Genomic DNA, 26,407 nt, shown 5'->3' with positions numbered 1-26,407 from the left:
GAGAACGTATGATTTTTGAAAAGTGTGTTTATAGATGGAAATAATACTCAATTAGAAGTTTTCTTTTGGTTGTAAAAGCAAGCATTTGTATGATATATTTTATCAGCGCAGTTTTAAAATGCCGTTGTGATTCAAAACCTGAGCAAATGTGTAAGCAAATAAAATGGTTTAACAATAGTAATTGTTTTTTAATGCGGAAAATAATATTATGTTTTCATATAGTAACAAATATTCTCTGGTTGCAGTGATCGTTCGAGCAGCTGACTGCAAGAAAGTCTACCAGATTGAGCTTATACCCAAAGAAAAACTCATTGTCCTTATCTGTGGGCGCAATCGACATGTTCATTTTTATCCCTGGGCTGCTTTTGATGGATCTGAGACCAGCTTTGATATTAAACTTGCTGAAACAAAAGGCTGTCATACTATGACTACTGGGTATCTGCGGCACGGTATTGCATCCTGTCTTTTTGTGGCAGTGAAGCGGCAAGTCCTGTGCTATGAAATTAGCCGAACTAAACCGTACTACAAGAAATTCAATGAGGTTCAGGCCTTGGGCAATGTGCAATGGATGATGCTATTTGAGGAAAAGCTTTGTGTTGGCTACCCTTCTGGATTCTCGCTGCTTAATGTCCAGGGAGATGGGCCCTCCGTTAACCTGGTAAATCCAATTGACCCGTCGCTTGCATTTCTCTCGCAGCAGCCTTTTGATGCTCTTTGTGCAGTGGAACTTAGTAACAAGGAATTCTTGCTCTGCTTCAGCCATGTGGGTGTATATGTGGACTCACTAGGGAGAAGGTCACGGACCCAAGAACTCATGTGGCCTGCGGTTCCTTTAGCCTGCAGTATGTATATATGTATTATTTACTTTTGCATTGTATGTTTTTGTGTTTCTCCTTTATGTTTAATAGTAAAGTATAATAAATGCTTGCATTTGATATAGGGCCTTATCACATCTTAGATGTCTCAAAGCGCTTCACAGAACTTACTGCAAATTAATTGACTATATTTTGTTTAAGCGCTTTGAGACACTGCCCCGCGTGAAGGGCACTATATAAATGCAAGTTGTTAATAAACAGCCTCTCCTTCGTATAATGGCTGTGGGAAGTTAAATGCATTACATCTAATGTTTCTTTCATGTATCTTTTTAAACATCTAAGTGCAGTGGTTAATGGTAGCATTTAAGAGGATTCCACCAAATTCAAAACATTTGTTTTTTTTATATAATTTTAGATGGTTATAAGTGAGTATAGAAGAACGATTAGATTTGCAGTCGAAAATTCATTGACCTTCAGACAATATATATGGAGATTCTCTTTTCTAACTAGCTGAATTATGCTGGCAGCTTTAGATCAGCAGGAGCTGTTTTCAGCTTTTATTTAATGTACAAGTTACCTGAACTTAGCTCTTTGTTTCAAGTGCTATGTGCAGGTAATATAGCCGTGGCATCCAGCTCATATGATTGCACTACTTTATTCGGCAATAGAAATTTGAAGGCAAGAATCCCTATATTTCCTGCTTCCCCCTCATCTGTTGAGCCAGATATCATAGGAACAGGAAGAGGGGATTGAGTCTATCAAGCCAGTTCTCCTAAAGCAGACAGTTAACTTATTCCCAAGACTCTTTTTTATATAAAAAAATTATTATTTCCAGTGTCACGGCAAACGCTCCCTTAACAACGCTTCTCTGAGATTCCTGCTACAGATTTAGTTTGAACAGCCTGGCAGTTTAATGTGATAATGTGCTTTTTCTATATTTAGTTTTATATATAATTGATTTTTCACTTCTCTTACCTACACCAGTTTACAGCTGTTCATATCTAGCAGTTTACAGTGAATATGGGGTGGACGTCTTTGATGCAAACACTATGGACTGGGTCCAGACAATTCCCCTTCGGAAGGTACTGCATGTGCTTGCAAAGTTTACTCTGGATGCAAATTATTTTAGACATCCAGTACATTATGTGACACAGTATTCATATTGGCTTTTTTTTATATATAGATCCGGCCATTAAATGCTGATGGTACACTAAACCAACTCAACTCCGAACCTGCACGGTTAATATACTTCAAGAAAAACTACTCAGGTTTGTTTCACTAATTCATATGTAACTTAATGTGATGCATGAAGAAATAATATGAGCAAAGGAGAATAAAATCGTTCCTTTCTTTTTGAAAGCAGTATTTTTCGAAGTGGAACACTTGATACTTTGTCTAAAGTCTGGTTTATGTGGCTTTTGGCTGTTTTAATGCCATTTAACCTCAAGGACTGTTCCACCCCACCCTTTTCACATGTGCATGTGATTTTTTTTCTCTCTCTCTTTCTCTCTCGCTTTTCTCAGTCCTGAGCCAGTATTAATGAACTGAAACTGAACATGAGTTTTGTTTTGTTTCTGTGGGTCTGTGTTCAGGAATGTTACTGTGAGTAAAAGTGCAGAACATTTATATTGTGGAACATTCCTTTCGTTTCTTGAATTGGATGCACCACAGTTATTTTATAATGAACAACTGTGGTTTATAGTTTTGATAAAGAAAATAAATGCCTCTCATATTGAGTATCTATTAATGTAGGAGGTTATTATTTCTTGGATATATGGCATAAATCTATGCTATTTTGTTGGTAGATTAATTTACTTTTTTATCACCCTTTGAAATCTGGGCTCTGTTTTTGACTAAACGGATAATTGGAGGCTTCGAATTCCATATCATCTTATACAATTGGTCTTAGAAATTTGCTTTCATCTAATTTTTACAGAAGGCGATGATTTGAGTGTGCCAGACACTTCCGATAACAGCAAGAAGCAGATGCTCAGAACCCGGAGCAAGAAGAGGTTTGCCTTTAAAGTATCAGAAGAAGAAAGATTACTACAAAGGAGGTGGGGACAGCCTTCTTTTTTTAATGTTCAATCTGGAAACATAAGTTTGACAGTTTTTTAAAACTTCTGATTTATTTAATGTGTTGTTATGCTTTTCATAACAGAGAGATGTTGAGAGATCCAGAGATGCGGTCAAAGTTGATATCAAATCCGACAAACTTCAACCATGTGGCTCACATGGGACCAGGCGATGGAATGCAAGTGCTCATGGATCTCCCACTGGTAATTATCGGGGCAGGGAGGACATTTTAAAGATTAATCTATGATCAGATAATAAACCACTGTAATAGCTTAGCCCAGCTGAAATGCTCGCTTCCATTTAGTCAGATTACCAAGTTGGTGTAGGAAGTAGTACAGAGCATTGACAATTCACCCAAATCCTATTTGGAAACTACTAGAGCTACTTAAGTAAATTGGTTAATGCATTATTTTTATTCACCGTGCAAATCAAATTGGGGAGTACCAAAAACAAATTGAATAACTTAAGGTAAAACATTCAGAAAGGTCTTCACCTGTATGTAGCAATACTGCACAATTCCTAAACTGCTTATCCTACACTGCATTTGCGCTCAGCATATTCGCACTTTCTAATTCTTTTTATTGTGGAAATGTAACGGTACGTTGTGCTTGTTTTGAAATAAAATTATCTCTAATTGTAGAATTGATGTTTTTACATCTCACTGAAAGTTTTATTTACCTAATGTTCAAAAAATGTCTGCGAGCAAAAAATATGACAATGCTTCTTGTCTTGCGTGTTTAGGCAGTGAGTGTTCGACTATCAGGTATCCCCCAAAAATATTGATTTTGCAAAAACTGCATGAAAGGCCAAATGAAAATCAATTCATTAAGTTAATTCTTTATGTTGCACTCATTTCTGTGAAACTTTGACTTAATATCTGAACCTGTTGTAAATAATGGAATCGTAGAATAACACAATAGTTTTATTGATGTTATTCCTAAGATAATTAACAAGTCTGTTTCCTTTTGTTGACTTAGCAGAACGATTTTCCTTCCCCCTCATCCTCTCAACAGCATGCCCAGATATCTCCTCCAACCAACTTTGAGCACGTCTATCACATGAACACACTCTCTGCTGAAATCTATCTCCAGACTAATCATTCCTCACTGCAAGGCCTCCCTCTGCTCTCTTCCTCTTCCTGCCCCTGTTCCTCTGACTCAGTCAGGGTAGGAATACCTATCCCAAAGTGCAGCTGGTTAAGTCCTTGAAAAACAAAATCATCTTGAGCTCATTGTTTGTAAAGGTGTTGAGCATTTCTTTAAATAGGGAGGGGAAATGTATTTAATTTTCACTTATTACTGCAGAGTGTGTCACCAGTATCACAAGATGAGCAATCAAGGGAGAAACGTGCTTCCCATTCCAGCATTTCAAGGCAGCAGCGAAGCAAGCAATATATTTCACGTACGCCATCAGGTAATGTAATTAACAATGTGGTAAGGCACTATATCAAATGCGAATTATTTTTATTATCTTGTCTTAGGGTCTCTCCCAGTTCATGTAGAAACAAGCAAACAGCATCTTCCCCGAGTACAAAGAAAGTGTTTGCGAAAATATCGCTAGCCTCCCATTTTACTCAATGAATCACACAATTAGATCTGTCATCTAGCCCCCTGCCTACAGAGTCTTGGAAGTGGAAGGAAAGATTGGACTGTTAAAATTGCAATTGTGGAGTGTCATTGTTAGTGAGATGCCTTTCAATTGTTTGATCATCTGAGAAATAGGGTATCTACTGCAGCCATATCTTTAAATTCTTCCACGACAGGTGAAAAATGTGCTAGTTGTCCTAGAGCACATTTTTTTTGATTTTTGATATTAGGGTATATCAAACAAGCTGTCAAACCCATGAAAAATCTTATTTGTCGTTTTTTTTTAAATGGGCTCTTAATTCTCCCTATTACTGGAGGGTAATAGGGAGAATTATTTAAGATACGTCTGAATATTCCTGTTAACTAAACCAGTTAGTAGCTAAAGTTCTGATTTAATATGAAACGTCAATCCAGTAAGTAACGATTATGAACAGAAAACTCAATCGGTTTAAATTGTCTTGATAGGAGCTCAACTTGGTTTGTCGTCTGAACATCACGATTGCACTATTGCAGTTTAAAACATTGAAAGTGCCTCTTTCTGCTTATTATAGAATATTACATCATAGAAGGAGGCTATTCGGCCCATCGTGCCTGTGCCGGCTGTTTGGAAGCGCTTTCAAATCAGTCCTGCACCCCTGCTCTCTCCCCATATCCTTCAAAAGTAGAATCATAGAAGTAGGGACAAGAGTAAAAAAGACTAAACTGCAACTGTGATTCGAAATTCTTTATATTTGGATCAGGAATGAGTTTAAAACTGATACCAATGGTATATTCTTATGTCCCTACCCCATATGTTGCAATAGTAAAAGTGAAACATGTGCCAGAAAGTATCAACACCTTATTTCACTGTTCATCCTCTTAGGTGGAGAAGCTATTTCATCACGTAAAATATCAGATCCTGATCAAGAATTTGAAAAAGAGGTAATTACCTACAATTGTCGTTTGGGTTCATTGAAATGCAATGGCATCCAGAACTTCAATCTTATTTTCTTATTCAAGGTAGCCACAAATGTGATCAAATTAACATGTATTCTATTTTCTTTATCAGCAGGACTCAGATTCAACGAGGCATTCAACACCTTCAAACAGCTCAAATCCAAGTAGCCCGCCCAGTCCAAACTCCCCCCACAGGAACCAAATGACACTGGATGGTTCGGACCACTCCACCTTCGATGCATGACCATTGCCTCTAGAAACACTTATAGTGCGTCTGCCACATACCAATAGGATTCTTCACTGTTATAGATTTTCTTACACCCCCTCCCCCCACGTGAAAAATAGATTTCTGCTGAATTCTAAGTCTTACTACAAGAAAGTGCCAAGAATGAAGAATAATTTCTTCTGTTAATTCTTGCAGATTGCACATTAAATTATATATCCATGATCATTTATGAATAATTCCCAGTGTATTTCCATGGTCGGCCCAGGAAACAAAGTGACTGACTTAAGTATCATATTCCCTGCGCGTTAGGTTTTGTGCACTGTTGACGGTTAACCTGCACCAGCCAAGTGAATTACTGAGAATTTGGGATAATGAGGGCCAATGTCTTTTGCACCAAACTTTCCTGCCAGATTTCTAATATAGTTGGTAAACGGTGAAATAAAATTGTCCTTGTACTATTCCATTAGTTTAAAAAAAAAGAAAAAAATGTTATCTTCAGGGTATACATGACACCAGTAAATAATACTGTGAATAAGAATTTTAGTTGCATTTTGTATTATTGTTTTTAATCTCTCAAGTAAGTTTGCTTTTGTTGTGCTGTCTTGTGTATGGACCCACTGCAGAAATTAATGTTGGGGAAAATCTTTACTTAGACCTGCAGCAGCTTCAGACATACAGCTATTGTAAAACACACACAAACATGTAATTGTTCTAATTGCTGATGAGGTATTATAGGTATAAGGCAGAAGACTCTGGGATACAGGAAAGCTGCTTTAATTTGCTGTTCATTTTGTAAGTCCTTGCATGAATATCCATTCCTTCAAAAATGTTGTACTGGTTATTTTAAAAATTCCACAGCAGTCTTATACGTTCTATGCCCCAAGATGATGATATGTTCCCTGGTGGTTACAGTTAATGTGTGGTTGTGTGTGTGTGTGTTTGTATATATATATAAAACTCAAGTTCAGTGTATGATAACATTATTACTCATAGGATTGTGTCCGTATTGCATTAAAGGCTTGTACACCACAGCCAGTATATCAAATTTGTCATCGCACCTGTGTGCCTTCTGTGATGTATTTATGACAATTTACAGTTTATACAGATGCAGTATAAGTTCCCTATAGATCACTGTAAAGAATTTGCATGTTTTAGTCACCCAGCTCCCCTGCATATTGGATGGTAATTGTGACGTGTCACATTAAGCAACTAATCAGATTTTCTTTATCATTTACTTAAATACGAAAGGGCTCACTGTGGAGCCTAACACTACTGGTGAAACAGTTTGATTTTTTTATGTTAATTTGTGAAAGTGGGTAGTCTTAAAATTCAGCTAACCACTCTTTGTAATTAAGAAACTGCTTTGACAAAATATTGAAAATGGACTTGTCAATAAAGCATAAGAGAGAGGTACCAATGTGTAAAATAGTCTTTGTTTACATGTTGAAATGTTTCTTACTCCACTTGGGGCACAGAGAGGAGGTGGGGATGTCAGTTTAGATCTGTAGAGGTCTTGTATCCATACCATTCATCTATTATACATGCCAAGGCTGGATGGAGATATTAATTCAGGTATCGGAGCTCATTTCATCATAAAACACACACAATATAGTTGTCACTGAACCCTTCTATTTTTATACTGCTTTCTAATAAGAAATATTTGACCTGTGGCTTTGGTTGTCCCAAATGATGCTTCATACATATGGATCTTTGAGTTTGTCTGGCTGAAGGGTCATCAGAGAATATTAGCATAGGCTAAATTCCTCTCTCTGGAGGTTTCTTTGCTGAAGTACTAGTTGAGCTTGAAGCTTGCTGACAAGACAAACAGAATTAGCTCACAGAAGGAAATTCCTGGAAGATATTTCTTTCCTTTCTACTCCCATCAATTTAAATGTTTTATCGTAGATGGGTGGCCTTTTACGTGATTTACTAAACTCTTGGCATTCGCAAGCCGCTGTCTTGACTCAATTTAAGCAAAGTCTTGCTTTCACCTCAGTGAGGTCAATCGTACTAACCTCACTGAATACACTTCTGAGTCTTGAGCTGTGTCTGTTGCAAACATTTTGATTTAGTCTGCTTCAAATGGGGCGCCAGTTGAAATCAAGGAATCTGCTGTCTCGAAGATCTCTTTGGAATCTGAAGTGACTTTGAATTCGATGACTTGACATTGGAAATCTTATATAAAATTTTAAACAAGGAATTGGCAGTTCATCACTGCTCAGTAGTCAACACTATTGTGGAGAGGATCTGTGGCAACATGTGTTGGCTCCAGAGCTGGGGCAGCTCTTGCGTCCAGTCATTTGTCTCTGGTTTATCAATAATACTATAATCATTGCTTCCCTGCACGTCCCTCTCGAGCCTCGGATAATTCGTGCCGCACTCTGTTCCTTCAGCCTACTCCCTCATTGTATTTAAATCAAAGCTCGTGACTCTGTCTCCTATTAATTCATTATTTTCCAGGTTCTCAAGATGAAGCTCCTTAGCTACCTCATTCCTTTTTTTATAATCCAAGCGTTGTATCCAGGGAGTACCACAGCAGATTTTTATTTTACAAAACTAAGCACCACTGCCCTGACTTGCAAAATGCAATGTAACTTGCATTTGCTTTGGATATTCTGGAACAGTAATTCCTATAATTTTACAAAGCAAGTTAACTAGCAGTGTGCTTTTGGAACAGCGATTCATATAATTTTACCAAAAAAAGTAACACCACACTGTGTCCAGACATGAAACGTGCAGATGTGTGGGTGGAAATAAACTTTTTACTGGCATTAATCTAGAAAGCTCAGATAGCACAGGCATGTACTCCTGCAGGAATAATTGTCTCCATTCATTAGTTTACAGGCTACGCCCTTTCTGTTAGTTTTATGATTAAAATCTAAAGTTAGCAAAGTCCATTGGGCTGTTGTACCTTTGTGTTGTGGGTTTTTCTTGTGTTTCCAGCATAAAGTGACAGTTCTATAGAATGTTACAGTAAATGCAATACCTATTTAACTGGAGTACAACATTGTTCTTTTGAAGTATTGACATTTGGTGTATGTGCTTTTGCCTGCATGCATATGGTTCAAATGTCACTAATGCATAGCTTTGTTCCCAGTGCCATTTGCTGTAGTCAGCACTTTGATGTTGCCCTCATTAAATGTTCCTGCTGACTGAATGTGGATTTAAGGTTTCCTGCGTATCAGTTGATACGTGCAACAACGCCAATCCAAATATTTGTGAAATTAAGACCTTTTTTTAATTGTTAAACTTTTCTTGGGCAGTGTGGTATTCTATGATGTTTTTTCATGGTTTGAGGGAAGTGTGTGTGTGGAGAGGGATGCGCATACTTCATGGGCTGTTTATGAGGTTCTACTCTTGTTACAGTACATGAATAGGAAGGCATTAAACATTTTTTTTTAACCGTCACAAGTTCTCCACCGCAGGAACATTCTCTCATCTCACTCAATGCTTTCCTCTGATTCAGTTGTTGACTGTTTTACCCTGTGAGAGATTTTATCTGTTCCTGGAACAAGATTCAGAAAAGTGAACGCATAAAAACTGCAGTCAGGAAGCAGTGCTACAGACTCGTAGCACTACAGCTGAACAGCCTTCACACTGTATCTGATCAGAAACTGCTACGAGAAAGAACTTCACCCTCTGGACACTGAATAAAGTTTATTTATATTGTTATTGCTTTAAAATTTAAATCCATTTCTATTTTGGCAGTGCTCAGCATTGAACAGCCTCATTGGTTTTAAGCAGTAGAGTTCTAAAAGAAAATCAATAGTGTTTAAAATACATTCAGTGCCTGTGGCTGGTCCTTCCATCATAAAAAACAACCGCAGTGAATATGTATGACACAACCAATTTATTGAAAATGCTGTGTTTGTCTTGAAGCTTTTCCTGCCACCTACTGTATAAGGTATGTATAGTGAAGTATTTAGTGACTTCGTGTATAAAATGTTAATGGACAGCACTGCTACTGATAATAATCTTTACATTTGATAGAGCACCTTATCACGTCATTGAGACGTCTCACACACTGCTGCCCAGTGGTAGGATGCAGATTTGCACCTACGGATTCTGTGGCAAATCTCAGTCATGTCACAAGTGAGTGGAGGTTTCCTGCTTTTACCCAGAGATTGAGCTGAATAAGTAGATCAACCAGCTGTTGTCCTGCATCTCTATTATGCCATGCGCCTGGCTGAGGGTAGTACAAAGGCAGGGAAAGTGATAGAAAGGCCAAAGGTAGAAAAATATGATTCTGTAAAGCAGTAGCAATAAAACAACTTGTAGATGAATTGTTCCATAGAAACATATCTAAAACATAATGATTAGAAATTTCCATTTATTATCTTTCCTTGTAAATTATAACCAAATGGGATTAAAACCTAAGATGAAAGCAACAAAATTCTCAGACCGCTTACTGTCTCCAGAGTCTTGGAACGTCCTCTCGATGTGAAAGGCACTTTACGCATGTAATTTTGTTGTTGTTGTGTCTCGGTTAGCAAATGGACACAGGGAAGCCAGTTAAACTGAAAGATTATATTCAATCAAAAATATCTCAATCTGGAGAGAGACGCCTATAGCAACCAACAGAAAGGTGAGAGTCAAAAACTGAATCCTTAAAATAGTCACACCGCTATAATTGATTACTTGCTCAGGTGGCTATCTGATGGATATAACTGAAGAATTCTTCCTTCATTTAACTGGAGAGAATTTCTCCCAAAGAACTGTGAGTTCTCCCGCCCGCCCCATTATGTCTTCAACAACAACTTGCATTTTATATTGTGCCCTTCAGCATCTCAAGAGCGCTTAAAAGTGCGCAAAGCAAAAGTTGTGAAGCAACTTCTCAAGTAGCAACTTGTCAACGGTCAATTAAATGATATCCCATTACTCACCAGTTCCATCATTTCTTCATTAAACTCCCAGAGATTAGCCACGGATGCCTTTCCTCCCATAAAACCGTGGTGACACAACCCTCTGATTATGATTCAAACCGACACCTCACCGTTTACCACAGATGTGCTTCTTGATTGATCAAGAACCTGTTCAACAGCTTCCTCCATATAAGACACAGCACCATCAAGTGGTGAAAGGCAGCAGCAGATCAAACATTTGACAAGGCAATTATTTTTAGTCGTCATTGCCCCGAAATGTCCAATCCTGGTGATCGGTGGTGTTTTGCTCCCTCTCGTGGTTTGAAGCTGCGTTTGCGCAGCACATTGGAGAAGGGAATCTCGTCTCAGAGCAAACTATTTGAAATTGAAAAACACTTAAAAGCGGTAAGATCTCATTTCACACGCAAATGGATCATATGTCACCAGTCCTGAGGGCAGCCATTGCTTGCTTGGGACTTTATTAACATAATACATTTCAAGTTGAAGCAGCGAATGTGAAATCACAATTGCATTCTCCCTTATTCTTCCAAATGCACGTCCCAAAGTCAGATAGTGCTGTCAGTGTCTGGAGAGAAACGTGTTCGGAAACTTTAAAGAAACTTCAAAGTTAAGACGACGGGATTTTATTTTTACAATTTGTCCAAAGCCTTTTCTTTTAAATGATAACAAATGTATATTTAAGGTACACATAAGAAGTATCGACATTTGAAAGAAGCCGTATATACTGCCTGCTCACTTCCATCTGCATCGCTTTTCTTTGGTCAATATTAACTGCTGAAATCTGTCTGTAACTAATGCCTGTGAATCCATCTCATTCTTCTTAAAAGCTTGGATACTGTCAGCAATAAAATTACATGCAGAATTGCATAGAATGGTCAAGCGAACATGAGACAAAGTTGTTTGCCCCTGTTCGCAGGTCCTGGCTCTTGGTGTCGAAGTTTTCCTGGGTTTCGACACAAGAGATCTACGGCAGAAATAAATATCTGGTCTGAATTACCTGTGGACAATGCGCATGCACTAAACTGGTAATTTAGTCTGGTCAACACCAAGGAGAAACCCTGGGAGATGGCTCTCGGCCCTGATAATCCAGGTTCAAACTGAGGCAGCTCACCTTTCAGGATACAGGATAAATGAAGCATTAATCTATCCATTTGACAATGATGTTCATTCTGATTCTAGGAAAATAGCATCTTACTCAACTTCTCCCCCCCCCCACCCCCTCATTTTTCTTTTGCTCTACAATTCCTTTTATTGCCGTCTTCATTCTGCCTTTATTTTGTCTCTCCAATTCTTTTTTTTCTCTCTTCATTCAGCCCAGAAACAAAATTTGACAATTCAAAGAGGGAGATTTCAAATCAGTTAAAAAAGAGAATGCATCTTGTGAGCTCATAAAGCAAGAAAATTCACTGGTCCTTAATCACTGTTTAGGATTTTGAATCTTATAACTATTAATATTAATATTGTTTATTCTATTAAATCCACAGCATCTCCGAGCAAAGATCGAAAGAAACTAGATTCTCTGAAATCCAGAGCAAATCAAACTGTTAAAAATACTGTGCATTCATGCAGATCAGAAATGAATGTCCCCACATCTTTATACATCTCACTTCATAATTTAGGACCTCATCATGAAATTTCCAATGAGAAAGGCTTGAATGAAACGGGAGCAAAATTCCGTGTCTGTGAAATTGTAATTAGCATTTATATCTTCCTCACATCTTGTCTGCAAGCACACAGACTGGTCGTCCCCAAATTAAAAACATTTGCAAACAGTTATCATTGCAAATATTTATGGAACACGAAGCTTAACAATCTTTCTCACTGCAGGCAGTTTCAAAGAGTGGATTGGGATAATCCATTTGTGATGGAGATATCGCAATTTTCCTCACTCTAATTTCTTCCGAACATATTGCATTACATTCCTGAAAAAAAAATGAGAGAGGTGAGAAAGGCTGGTGTATGTACATTCATTCTTCCCTGTTATATTGTTCATGGAATTTGATTCCTAACTAATCAGATTAGATTGTCCCATAAAATGTGTACATTCACTCACTCACTTCATATGCCCTGTTAATTGATTGCTTCCGGTAAGTCTCTGATGGTGAGTAATGCACAAGGAACGGTTAAATATTTGTGAGCTTTCCTATTCATAGCAGCAATGTGTTTATAATAAAACGGAATAAAATGTATAAAATATATGGAAGATGTATCAAACAATCAAACAAAACGCCTTTTCTACATCCACCTTGTTTAATCTAGGCAATTTGGCTTCGTTAATGTTTTTTTTTAAGTGGGGCGTGGAGGTTACCAAAGATCTGGGAACGATAGTCACAAGAGCGTCTACCCAAAGGGAAGGTTAAAGGATCCAAATTCTTGACTGTCCAGTGTCTTGGCGCGTCCTCCTGACGTGAAAGGCACTTATACAAATGTAATTTTGTATTGTATCGTATCCAGGAACAATCCGAAGGTTGCTGGATCCAAATTGTAGTCGGAAAATTATGGTTTCTCATCAAATGGTTACAGATTCAAATCCCGGCAGTTACCGTGTTCGACAGGATACAATTATTTACTAATAATAATCCTGGATTTTAACATTGTACCAATAATGTCAAAACACTTGACAGATAATTGCTGTGTGTAAGTGTGTAGACTGAGTATTTGAAGCGAACGTGAATTTGCAAACAGCAATGCCCACCAACGACCCCACACACAGACATGAATTGAATGACCAATTTATCTGGAATATTGTTGGTCAGGATTCAGGGGGAAAAAAAAACTCCCTCCTCTTTTCGAGGACTACCGTGCGATCATGAACGTCCACCTGAACTGTCAGACAGGAGCTCGGTTTAATGTCTCATCTGAAGGACAGCACCTCAGGCAATGCAGAGCACAACCTCACTGCAGTGTCACTATAGACTGTGAGCTCAAAGTCCTGACATTAGGCTTAAACTCAGAAGCCAGAGGTCAGACTGCTACCAACTGAGACAGAAGGGTACCTAATAGGTAAAGAGAATAGAGCAGATATTTTTTCTTTAAAATACTTACAGCTGGCATGTCTGGTAGTGTGTTAAATGTGGGATTATCAAATCCTTGATCTATTTCCTCATCGTTAGGACCGCTGGTTTCGAGGTGGGTACAATCTTCGTCACTTCTGAGGCCTAATGGGAACCTGACCCTGTCAAAGAAGAAGGGCTAATCATTCCTTTTACAACACTTTCAAATCCCTCAGACCTCGGAACACAAGCACAATATAACACTAAATATTTTGTCCCCATAGGAACAAAACTCCACAGGAACTAACACAAACCAGTTACTCACTCATCACAAGTTCAGCGTTAGTTTATGAGGAAAGAGTAATGTGAAGGGTAATTTAGCAACAGTGCAAGCGGTGGTGAGGAATTGTGGTGCAGAATTAAAGAATACACTAAAAGACAATCGGAACTCTGTAGTATGTACTTATTAATTATTAATAGTGATGTGCTATTGTTGTTCTGTCCATTTTAGTCTAGTTGTGAGCTTGTTTGATAGACCAGTGAAGGATGATATTTGAATTGGAGGCTCCCTGGTAGCTATTTGGATGTTTTGAGACAATCACCACCCACTGTGAGAAAGAATAAATAAGACAATAACAACAAAACAACAAAATTACATTTATAGAGCGCCTTTCACGTCAGGAGAACGCCCCAAAGCGCTGTTAAATAGAGATCCTCATGGTGAAAGCGAGGCTATGTTGTCAGCTGTCCTGTCAGCTTGTTTAATGTCAACTGACGGAAGCTCTGGGTTTGCAGCTCACTGAGACCTGCAGAAACCAAAACTCACAAGACAAAACCACAATCCCAGTCACATCTTCAAGCTTGGGAGACAAACTGTGAAAGAGCTGAATCATCATTACCAGTAAGATAGTCCTAGAGGTAAGAATGATTCAGTGTGTACGAGCTGAAAGGTCAATAGTGATTATGATTAGTAACCAATTCACCCTGTCTTTCACACACTCTGACGTAGCAATAAATACTAACTACAAATATTTATCACTGTAATAAAACTACTTAAACATCCAGGTCGTATGATTCCTATTATTAAAACAAATACAGACACCATCATTTTAAAGAAATAAAATATTTTAAAACTTTACCCTTTCGGTGTGGTTTTCCTTGATCTCTTCTGTCCTTTGTATTTTTATTCTATGTTTTGTTTGTTTTAATCCATTTTAACCTGTTTATAACCTATATTTCTACATTTTCTCCTGCTAATATACTCATTCAGCACCACTTTAGCCTGATTCTCTTTATCTCCATTTATGTTGGGATAAAACTAGAAGCTCCACAATTCATCCACAATGGGAGACTCCACCAAGTTGGTTAAACACAACCTTCCCTTTCTGGATTCACCATCTCTTAGAATACAGGGTGATCAAAAAAGTCTTGATACCATTACAATGTCTAATAAGTCTTAAAGAAATGGTGATTTTTTTTTAGATGATAGTTCTGGACACTGCTGTGCGCAATTGACTGCCAAGTTTCACCGACAAAATAAACAGTCAATTCACTTTACAGAATCATCTGTAAGGCGCTTTGAGATGTCGCGAAGACGTGATAAGGCGCTACATTAAATGCAAGGAATATCAATATTAGATCATGACGTTTTGGTCTCCCTGTATAATATTCTGACTCTGAAATTCTCATCCTCCTGGACTATTTTATAATTCTGTAAGTTTTTTCTTTTACCTAATTTTTCCTGAAAGGATGAGGTATAAGAAGCCTCCAAACAACAGGGCAGCGATGAAGATACCGACCACAATCCCGGCTATTTGTCCGCTACTCCCTCTATCTCCAGCAATGCCAGTGGCTATCATGTGTTCAGCCTCTGTGATTCCAAACACATTGCCTGTATAAAGCACAACAGACTGTTTGTAGTTAACAATATCAAGCTTTCACAGAGCATGGAGAACAAGGAGAGGTTGAAAACGCAGTGCGAGAAAGAGAGAGAATGGTTGGATTGTAATGAGACCAAAAGCCTTTCCATATGCAAGTATAGTGTTACAAGAGCCTGACCAGAATTGTGAGCAGTATTCACGTCTTAGACAAACTCGGTGGTTTTGAGTAAATAGTTGCTGAGGAGAAAAGAAATGTTTGGAGTTGAAGGATCAAACCGAGCTCCTTAAAAACCATTTGTGATTGTTAGAGGATTTAATGAAATGCAACCACGTTTACCTTGGGATTTGATGTCTTCCATGATATCCTGCGCCAACTTAGCTGCAAGAGTTCCTGATTTTGACTCGGTTTCGCTGTCGATCAACACGACCTGGATCTGTGGAACCCCCTTGTCTGAGATTGCTTTTGCAGAAGACCGTTCTTTGTAAACCTTCGAAATGGCCATTTGAGTGTCTCTATAGTCCGACTGATAAAGAAAGAGACTTTCAGCTAAAATGAATTGCAAACAAAATGCGAAAAAATGAGCAAATTTTTATTATTATATAAGGCTGGAACTGAAGGCTACAGAACCACTTGATCACAAGTCTTAGACCTGGGCACAGTTGAAAGAAAGAACATTAAACAAAAGTTGAAGAAAATGGTATATTAATCAAAAAGCTCATTAAGAGTGAGAAAATGGATTATGAGGGTAAGCTAGCTAGGAATATCAAGACAGATTGTAAGAGTATTTATAAATACATTAAGAGGAATAGACTAGCAAAAGTAAATGTGGGTCCATTACAGGCAGAGACAGGAGGAACTATAATAGGGGATAAGGATATGGCAGAGTCCCTAAATAAATACTTTGCTTCTATCTTCACGTTAGAAGACACAAGAAGTTTACCAGAAATTGAGATGAACCAAAGGGCTAATGATAGGAAGCAACTTAGGGAAATTTACATTAGCAAAGAATTAGTGCTAGGGAAATTGTTGGCATTAAAAAGTGACAAATCCCCTGGACCTGATGGTTTACATCCTTGGGTTTTAAAAGAGATAGCTCATGAGATAGTGGAGGCCTTGTGTCTGATCTTCTAAAATTCTTTGGATTCTGGAATGGTTCCCATTGATTGGAAGATCGCAAATGTCACACCACTATTTAAGAAGGGTGGGAGAGAAAAGATGGGGAACTATAGACCAGTTAGTCTGACATCGGTGGTAGGGAAAATTCTTGAATCCTTGATTAAGAATGTTGTAGTGGGATACTTAGAGGATCACAATATGATTAAACAGAGTCAACATGGCTTTACAAAAGAGAAGTCATGCTAAACAAATCTTTTAGATTTTTTTGAGGACATATCTAATAGATTAGATAGGGGGGAAATCAGTGGATGTAGTGTATTTAGATTTCCAAAAGGCATTCGATAAGGTGCCGCATAAAAGGTTGATCCACAAGATTAGGGCCCATGGAATTAAGGGGAATATATTAGCATGGATTGAAGAATGGCTAACGGAAAGAAAACAATGAGTAGGAATAAACGGGACCTTCTCAAATTGGCGGGATGTGACTAGTGGAGTGTCACAAGGATCAGTGGTTGGGCCTCAACTATTTACAATCTACATCAACAATCTAGATGAGGACATTGAACTTAATATATCCAAATTCGTGGATGACACTAAACTAGGAGGGAGAGCAAACATCGAGGATGACATAAAAAAAACAACGAGATATAAATAGGCTGGGTGAGTGGTGGCAGATGAAGTATAATGTAGGGAAGTGTGAAGTCATCCACCTGGGTGACAAAAACACAGTAGAGCAGATTATTTTTTAGAAGGGGAGAGACTAGATAGTGTTAGCATTCAGACGGACTTGGGTGTCCTTGTACACCAGTCACAAAAAGTTAATTTGCAGGTACAGCAAGCAATTAGGAAGGCTCACGGTATGTTGGCATTTGTTACAAAAGGTTAGAATATAAGAGTAGGGAAGTCTTGCTGCAACTGTATAGGGCCCTGGTGAGACCACACCTGGAGTATTGCGTGCAGTTTTGGTCTCCTTATTTAAGAAAGGATGTACTCGCCTTGGAGGGGGTACAACATAGATTCACTAGGTTGGTGCCTGGGATGAGGGGGATGAGTTATGAGGATAGGTTGAGCAATTTAGGCCTATATTCTCTAGAATATAGAAGCATGAGAGGTGATCTTATAGAAGCCTATAAGATTATTAAGGGGCACGACAGAATAGATAGTGGGAGACTTTTTCCCTTGGTTGTCACAGTCAACCAGGGGTCACAGTCTTAAAATTAGGGGTAAGCCCTTTTGCACTGAGTTGAGGAAAAACATCTTCACTCAGAGGGTAGTGAATTTATGGAATTCTCTACCCCAAACCTTTGCAGCAAGCAATTAGGAAGGCAAACGGTATGTTAGCATTCATTATGAAAGGATTAGAGTATAAGAGTGCAACTGTATAGGGCCCTGGTGAGACCACACCTGGAATACTGTGTCCAGTTTTGGTCTCCTCATTTAAGGAAGGACTTATTTGCCTTGGAGGGGGTGCAACGTAGATTTACTAGGTTAGTGCCAGGGATGAAGGGGATGAGTTACGAGGATAGGCTGACCAATTTGGGCCTATATTCTCTAGAATATAGAAGTATTAGAGGGGATCTTATAGAAACCTATAAGATCATCAAAGGGCACGATAGAGTAGATAGTGGGAGATTGTTTCCCCTGGTTGGAGAAACTAAAACCAGGGGTCACAACCTTAAAATCAGAGGCAGCCCTTTCGCACTGAGTTGAGGAAGAACTTCTTCACTCAAAGGGTGGTGAATGTATGGAACTCACTACCCCAAAGGGCTGTTGACGCTCAGTCCTTGAACATATTCAAGACTGAGATAGATTTCTTATTGCAAAAGGGATTAAAGGATATGGGGATAAGGCAGGGACAGGTTATTAGCTGGAGTTAGATTAGAAGATCAGCCATGATTGAATGGCAGGGCAGACTCGAAGGGCCAACTGACCTACTCCTGTTCCTACATGTTATGTTATAGGGCTGTAGATACTCCGTCCTTGAACGTATTCAAGACTGAGATTGATAGATTTCTTATGGACAAAGGGATTAAAGGATATGGGGATAAGGCAGGTAGGTGGAGTTAGAATAGATCAGCCATGATCTTATTGAATGGTGGGGCGGGCTCGAAGGGATGAATGCCCTACTCCTGCTCCTAATTCTTATGTTCTTATGTTCTTATAAACCATTATTTATTCATATTCTGAAGAAATAATTAAATACTGTACACGTAGAGGTGAATGTATAAAGAGAGACGTCTCTTCACACATTCATACATACCAAACCAAGGAACGAGTTGATGAGTTGTTCTCTGTAGGCCTCTATGTCAAACAAGTGGTTATATTCTAAGTAAATAATGGCACCTGGAATTCAACGAGCCATCAATACAGTGTTATTGAACAAACATTTAGAAAAATATAAATACTAAAGGTAGACATAATTTTTCACAAATATCAGAACAAAGAAACAAAGTCTCTATTTTCCTCAACTGCAACTAAGATACAATACCAATAAAAAGCCTAGAATACTAGATTGGCTACGATAGTAGAATCTGCTGTTAGCAGTAAAGTAGTGATCAGAATTTATCTTAAACCAAAACTGCCTCAACTTTACACCTTCCACCAAGACTCATAGTTCTACTTAAGTGCGCTGTTCAGTTTGTATTCTTCACAATAGTTTTTAATCTGCATCTAGGCATGTAAATGGGACAGTAATTCTAAAGATAACGAGTAAATTCACAAACGAAGATCCTTTTGATTTTAGTTACACAGATTCTCCATGACTTTTAAGAATTTTGATTCCAATGACGTTATTCCCTCAAATGAGTTTTGCCATTATCGGAGTCAAAAACTTTGTTTCTACTCATGCAATTTTCGAAGGTTAGTTGGTGGTGGAAAGGAAGGGATCAACTGAGATAGGGAGTGCGGGTTACACCACACTCCACTGGCAGTTCACACTATTCAGTTCAGCACAAATATACAGCCTGATGCTTTATAGTGACGGAGATTGAATTTCATGTTATTTAAGGACCAATTTGCTCCATCATTACCATGCAACCCAGCCTTCACTAAATGTAATGAATGGGATCTGAATTGAATTCACTTATGATAAATGCAAATGAGAGTGTAAAGGAAAGATGAGTGACACTCACCACATATCCCACAGCAATGGCCTTGAGGTTTCAGAGCATTTGCACAATGAAGGCCTGGACATTGGCTCCCTGAATCTTGTTGCAGGTTGGAACAAATCCTGCCAAGGTTCTGAGAAGGAAAGTGTGGATAAACAGATGTATACAGATATATTATTCACCTATGGAACATAGCTGAAGAACACCTATGGAGACCTCATGTGTTTACAATAAAATATACAGTCAATTCACTATGCAGTATATTCTCTGAAGCGCTTTGAGACGTCTCGCTGACGTGATAAGATGCAATATCAAATACGAGGATTATTATTATTATAATAACTTGCAGTTATCTAGCACTCTTCACGCTGGGTAGCATATCACAGCCCTGCTCTGTTTTGCTGCTCTGACCTTCAGCTTTGCTTGTTTCCAGTACATAAACAAGGACGTCGTGCAACTGGATCCCAGCATAAATTAATCCCTTCAGAAGAAAAGGAGCATGCCCTGGGGTGGGGGTGGGGGGGGATTGAGGTGGGGATCTGGCAAACAGACAGAGGCACGCTCCCGCTTCAATAACTTAAAGCTCTCATCTCTTATGAGTCACAGTGATAAGAAGGTAGTGCACATACGTTATTCAAATAGAATTCAGAGGGGGATTCGGGAGGCTGAATAGAGCAGAAGATTGGATCACCCTTGTAGAAATATATAATCACAAGGCAATTGAATAAAAGCATTGTATTCAATGTTTAAGATACGAGTGCCAGTGGCGTTAGTGGAGCCGTTTGTTCTCACTTTTCCACCACAACAGATTGAGCAAACTGCAGCTGTGTGCTCCTGCCCACCTCCAAATTCCAGGCTACGCTATCTGCAGCCAATTCCCTGAAACTCCTTGTTTGTACAGGTCTTCGCTCATTCTAACTATGCTCTTAAGCAAGATGATACCAAGCACACGGATGATTCCAAGCTGGGCCATGTGTTATTTTGAAAGCAGTAAATAACGCCATTCCATCGAAGGTTCACTCGATTTAGTAACTGAACCAGTACATGAGTGAGCATGCACTGTTCACTAGTCAGCATCACATAGGATGAGCAGACATTGCCAGAGCACCAGATTTTTTTATGTATGTGTGTGTGTATGTATGTATGTATGCATGCATGCATTTACTACTTATCAAATGTAGGAATTATTATTATTATTAATCCTTGCCTCGCGCAGACCATTCCATTCCCCCAGTTCACAGACATTCCCAAAACAAACGATGCACACAGGGTAAAATATCATCTACAGGGGTGACATATCAAGCTTCTGGCTGTAAACACTGATGGATAAAGTTGAGATCTATCACTGAAGTTCCTAAAATGCACAATACACCATCTATTACTGGTAGGTGTTCCATAGTAAACATGTGCCACACCATAAGGTAGGGCAGAGTCTGCTGTAAGGTAAGGAAACTGCTGTACTTGTCCTCAAGATGGAATATTCCACTTTATAACTGCAAGCGCAAGTAGTTGTAAAGTATATATAAAGAAATGGAAATGTAACTTTACATAGCTTCAGTATAACAATGTAAGGTGCAGAAAGGTTCAGGTTTCATGGCAAAATGAACAGGTGTGGGGGGGGATTTATGTTGATACAGTTAATGCTATCCTTTGCTTCGACCACGTGCTTACAGCAGAGTTACCACATTCACATCCTGATTTATCTTCACATGACTTGTTAGTCAAACTGATCGAGCCACTTCCATGAAACTGCAGTTTTCCTGTATTTGTCAGCTGATACTGACCAAATTCTTCATTGCTGGTAAATTTCTATTAGAGAGAGAAAAAAAAGTTAATCCTACATGAAATGAAACAGCAAAAGAGAATCAATTAATATAATCCATATATTCCGTCTTGCATTTATTCACGAGTTGTTTTCCAATATGCTATTTGAAGCAAGTTACAGAGGCTTTCATTTTCCATCTATTTGAATGGCTGAAGTTGATACAATCAATAATATTCAGAAAAAAAGAACAAAGTTTTTTTTTGATGACTGAAAAATTTAATTTGGTAAAATTACAGAAATTTTCATTCAACCATCTTTATAATGAAAGCTAAAGTAATTGTTGAAAATTCTTAATAATCCTTGCATTTGGTGGACCGCTTTCACGGAAAAGCCCTTCAACAGAATTTATTGTAAAGTGCAGCGACTGTGCTTTGGATTAGGGCAGAGTCTGTTGTAAGCACAACAAAGATCCATCTCCTAAAGATTATAATAAAAGCTTTTTCTGGATTTATGGATGATTAGTTTAGAAAGGTGAAAAGGACTAAGAAAGTCAAGAGTAATTGGTTAAATATGTTATCACTCTTTTAAGTCATATCTTCCTTGTTCTAAAACTAAGACAAAATTTTCCATGCAAGACATTTTGCCTCAATAGTCTACGAGGGCTGTGTCCAGTGGCTAAGATTCCCAGTTAGTGACCTGAAGCCATGAAACACTCACCTTATTCATGATGGAAATAGTCTTGACATTAATTTGAGGAGCATCTGTGTCCAAACCCACCCGGAAAGATGATTCAGGTTGGAAAATGATATCATCATACTGACAGGGAACCCTTTCCTCATCCATAGTGAACAGGTACGGCTCATTTTCCAGCTCAGCCGAGGACAAAGGTGTGAGCCAGTATTTGGGATCAAACCATTGATACCGATTGGGATTTTTAAAGGTGATATCCTCACCTGTAATTGAATTGAAAAAGACATGTCTTGCACCTTACGCACTTCAGAAGCCGAGTTCTCAGTTTTGAGATTTTTTGTCCTGGTTGTGAGTGTTTTTATGCTGAATTTTATTGCGATCATCGTGGTGTTGAATAGCACTGTTGGAAACTAAATATGTTTCCTTTTTGAGCCCGGTCAAAAACTGTACTCAGAGCTACAGCACGGGGTAAGCACGTGGGTTAAAGCATGCATTGCACTATCCCAGCAAAAGGGCTTTAACCTCAGGCTCAAAAATACACCCTCTACTGTACTGTTGTCTCTACTGTACCATACATCTCACACCTGCCTCCATCCAACATGAACTCTTAGTCACTGGAATTATTTAATATAGGGCCACAGACAGTGGAGATTTCATGCTATCACTATACTGGATTTGAACCCAGCTTTGAGAGTTTAACTTCAAGCATAATCAAGGGACAAGTTTGTGCACATCCAGAACTTGGGAATTCAGGTAACAGCTCTTATTTAATCCAGACCCGGAAACATTTGTCACTGAAAATCTCTTATTGATCCAGAGGACGATGCATCAACACCAATTAGGTTATATTTATCATGAACTAGGATTAACAGTTGAGGAAGAGGTAATATTGATCAAGAACTTGCAGTACCTCTCAGAGGTGAGCTCCTATTGATCCAGAACTTGAAATATTTATCAGTGAAACGCTTAAAACGATCCAAAATTGAGCGTATCTCTCAGAGATTTGATCCTGAACTGGGTACAGAGCATTGCTCAGCAAATCCTGCAACCTGACAGAGACTCTGGAGGAGTCTATTGTTACATATTTTATTACTGTGTATTATATAACAGAAATTCACCAACTATTTTCAGGGGAAACACACTGGTCACCACAATAAATGAACGTGTACCTTTCTCACATCCCGCTTCACTTTGCCCATCACTAGCAACAAACCCAGCACCTTGTTTGAAGATGAACTCTCCATTGACAGGGATTTTCTGAAAGGATTGGGAAGAAGGAGTGTTAGCCTGTTTCATCATAATAATCCTTGCATTTGGTACAATGCCTTATCAAGGTGTCGAATCGTCTCAAAGGCACCCTTCACAGGAATTATTGTGAAATGTAGTGACTGTGTATTTGTAGGCGCATGCAGCAACCATTTGCACACAGCAATGTTCCACAAACAATCATAAAGTGAACGACCAATTTTATCTGGGGGATGTTGGTCAAGACATTGGGAGAAAATTCCTTTCTCTTTTCAAATAGTGCTATCTCCAGCTGAAGAAGCAGACAGCACCTCAGTTTAACATCTCAACTGAAGGATGGCACCTCCAACAATGGAAAGCTCACCCAGCACTGCGTTGGAGTGTCTATATAATTGATTCAGATGTTTATTAATTTCAAATTTCATACAGCAAGTGAAACCTGAGGAAGAGAGAATAGTCAATGCAGATTTGACCTGAAAGGAACACTGCTCTTCTTTCCAGTCCAGTCAAACAGCAATGTGAAATATTTTTTGCAATAACCTTTTGGCTTTAAAGAAACCCTACCAATTGTGCTATGGGGAGGGAGCAGGAGAAATGGAATCTTTACACAGTAGTGGACCCTTGTACCAAACTCTGGACCAGAATCATTATATTACGGCTTCTCTACATGAAAGTACAGGTCTATACTCATTAAACAATGAGCAATTATAATAAGCTTTATAAAATGTCGGCCTGTCTTCAGGCAGCTGTTAAGGATCCCAAGTAATAATAATTTTGAATTGGATAAACTCAAATGAGGTCCCAGTGGATACGAGTCCAGTTTTTACAACAGCTTCTAATTTGACATGAAATGGAGCATTGAGCTGAGGGAGTTTAAGAACAGCTGGGATGGGGAATGGAAATCTCTCTGGCATGCAGTAAGGCATACTTTTCTGGAAAGACATTAACCTCATTGTTTAGGGGGGAATCTCTACCCTGTGTTTGAGCCATGTCAAGTCAGAGTTGCAATTGCATAGTGCTGAAACAGTAATCCAAATTGCACATATTTGGCAAAGAATTGACCGAAATGAAAGAAAAAAAATGGTGGGGTGGAGGGGCGAACAAAAATGCTATCTTTCACCCTCTGAAATCGCCTTGTGTAAACATTTCTCCCTATTTTCCTCAGTCTCTTATTCCAGATACCAAGTTGATTTAGCTGTCTGCTACTATTTAAAACTATTCCAGTTGTATATTGATAGAATAAATATGAGATAGTTCAAAGTACACAGCTTAAGCACTTATGGGAATAGAGGCCAAAGACTAAACTATGTCAAACTACTGCACAGAAACACATTAACTATTTATTGAATGACGTGCATGTGTGGGGAGGGGGGGGAGGGGAAAGGGAAAGTGGGGGTGAGTGGGCTAAAACCGAGATACGTATGTAACTAGCTGCCGTTAGCTTGCAACATGCAGTGGTGTCCTTACCATGTCCATCAGAGCAAGCGGTGACTCCACAAAAACAGAGACACTCTGAAAGAAAACAACAGGGTCCAATAAAAACCAACGCGAGTTTCATTTGCTCACTGTGAGCAGAAAACCCAAACGACCGAGATGACTTCTATAATGTACCTGATCTCTGGAAAAGTACACGTGATCATTTTTACAAGGAACCCTCCCCTTATCCCAGTTTGTGGCATTGTGGAAGTCGGTGTCAGGTATCCATTCTCTGTGCAAGGCATTTGAGACATCTGTAGCAAAACAAATTGAGTTAATAATAATAATACTCATTGTACTTGATGTAGTGCCTTTCAAGTTGGGAGGATGTCTCAAAGCAATTCACAGAATTGACTACAAAACATAGTGACTGTATGTTGTAGGTTGAGATAATTTAGATAGAACCAGACCAAGTGGGTAGTAGGAGAGAAACAGCTCAGGTAACAATATTATAAATATAATAATCTTTGCATTTGACATAGCGCCCTATCACGTCTTCGAGACATCTCAAAGTGCTTCACAGAATATACTGTAAAGTGAATTGACTGTATATTTTGTGGGCGAAACACAGCAGCCAATTAATTGGGGCAGCAGTGTCCCAAGGTAAGATAGTCAGAGCTGAGTTTACTGATTACAAGTGACTGACTTGCAGATTTAGGAGTGGAAGAAAAATGCAAGGATTTATTTTTGTGACATTTACAGGACTCTGATTTGTACAATGCTATGGTGGCACATACATACTAACAATAATTAACTGCAGTTTATTGGGATTGTTTTTATTAGCATGTTCCTGGACTGTGCAATTCTCAACAACTCCAAGCGGTTGAAGGTGTAGAATTAGAAAAATCACTGCACTGAATTTGTTTTTTTTTTCTACATGAGCTAAACATCCCCAGCTGGTCCTGATAAGAGTCCCTTCCCTCCCGAGGCAGCTGAACTCACCCCCTATGGTAAATTTGTAATGTTTTGCAACAAACCCCCTAAATTGCCAACTTTGCTTTCTGGTCTTACTGCTGTGGAAATGCGCAGCTCGATTGGTTTTGCCCAGTCTCGAGGTTACAAGCAAACAGTAAAGCAAGGACTCCAGGATCAATGCTGTACTCACCGAAAAGCAGACTGCACAGAATAAGGTGCGCTGGATTCATCCTGCTCACTGCAGCAAGTGCCACTCGACATGCAACTCCTCAGTAAACTTTGAGCAGGTTCACTGTGGAGACGTCACCTGACAGGTCCCACAGCAGGTGCCAGAGGAAGTAATTGACAAGAGTTGAAAGTTAAACAGTAATGGGTTATGGTGCTACAGTAACTGACATGTTTACATGTTATTTTCTTCCTTCTGATTTTACCTTTGATGTTTTCCCTTTATACAAGGCAATGATACAAATTGGCAGAGGAGGGCTCTGGGCACTGAGTATCTTACATGAGTGGTCGGTCATTCTTCAAGCCTGAGCCCAGGCAGTCAGTGTTTAGTCCAGCGATTCTCAACCGTTTGGTTACAGTACAGTATAATTGAAACTTATATAAATTCTTCAATGTTGGGAGGACGTCCCACAGCGTTTGACAATTCTGACTGGGCGTTGGAGCTGAGGGGAGTAGGAGAATACTTTGCAAC

At 38.9% G+C, this 26,407-nt stretch overlaps 2 protein-coding genes across 4 annotated transcripts in view; one reads left to right on the top strand and one right to left on the bottom strand.

Annotated features, from left to right (window-relative positions):
• Positions 1–7,052, top strand: part of cdc42bpb (CDC42 binding protein kinase beta (DMPK-like)) — a 62,638-nt gene extending 55,586 nt beyond the window's left edge. The window contains exons 30-38 of one of the 3 annotated variants that reach the window (XM_042337915.1): positions 246–842; positions 1,800–1,897; positions 1,999–2,083; positions 2,752–2,872; positions 2,977–3,094; positions 3,869–4,057; positions 4,196–4,304; positions 5,340–5,398; positions 5,526–7,052. In XM_042337915.1, the coding sequence (XP_042193849.1) occupies positions 246–842; positions 1,800–1,897; positions 1,999–2,083; positions 2,752–2,872; positions 2,977–3,094; positions 3,869–4,057; positions 4,196–4,304; positions 5,340–5,398; positions 5,526–5,657 (1,508 nt within the window). In that variant the 3' untranslated portion in view covers positions 5,658–7,052. The remainder of the gene's footprint in view (positions 1–245; positions 843–1,799; positions 1,898–1,998; positions 2,084–2,751; positions 2,873–2,976; positions 3,095–3,868; positions 4,058–4,195; positions 4,305–5,339; positions 5,399–5,525) is intronic. The other 2 variants (XM_007888303.2, XM_007888302.2) reach the window with 2 other exon arrangements.
• Positions 7,053–10,963: 3,911 nt separating this feature from the next.
• amn (amnion associated transmembrane protein) lies at positions 10,964–25,989 on the bottom strand. Its single transcript, XM_007888305.2, has 12 exons — positions 25,901–25,989; positions 24,931–25,049; positions 24,787–24,831; positions 23,244–23,331; positions 22,102–22,337; positions 21,291–21,428; positions 19,644–19,752; positions 18,773–18,855; positions 15,733–15,919; positions 15,247–15,406; positions 13,568–13,697; positions 10,964–12,444 (listed from the first exon to the last, which is right to left on the bottom strand). Exons 1-12 carry the CDS (start codon positions 25,938–25,940, stop codon positions 12,328–12,330), a joined length of 1,452 nt encoding a protein of 483 aa, XP_007886496.1. The 5' UTR covers positions 25,941–25,989; the 3' UTR covers positions 10,964–12,327.
• Positions 25,990–26,407: the final 418 nt, after the last annotated feature.

This window comes from Callorhinchus milii, unplaced genomic scaffold, assembly GCF_018977255.1.
Source record: "Callorhinchus milii isolate IMCB2004 unplaced genomic scaffold, IMCB_Cmil_1.0 Scaffold9, whole genome shotgun sequence".
In the NCBI taxonomy this organism is placed as follows: domain Eukaryota; kingdom Metazoa; phylum Chordata; class Chondrichthyes; order Chimaeriformes; family Callorhinchidae; genus Callorhinchus; species Callorhinchus milii.
The sequence above is the reverse complement of the archived record's forward strand: the minus strand, read 5'-3'. Positions and strand labels throughout refer to the sequence as shown.

What these genes read in the sequence shown, in the direction of transcription:
- amn (XM_007888305.2), bottom strand. Translation starts at nt 25,940, where the DNA reads ATGAATCCAGCGCACCTTATTCTGTGCAGTCTGCTTTTCG. An exon ending in TGTACTTTTCCAGAGATCAG is followed by an intron (nt 24,832 to 24,930) that starts GTACATTATAGA and finishes GTTTTCTTTCAG; the next exon opens with AGTGTCTCTGTTTTTGTGGA. An exon ending in CACTACCAGACATGCCAGCT is followed by an intron (nt 12,445 to 13,567) that starts GTAAGTATTTTA and finishes TTTTTTTTTCAG; the next exon opens with GAATGTAATGCAATATGTTC.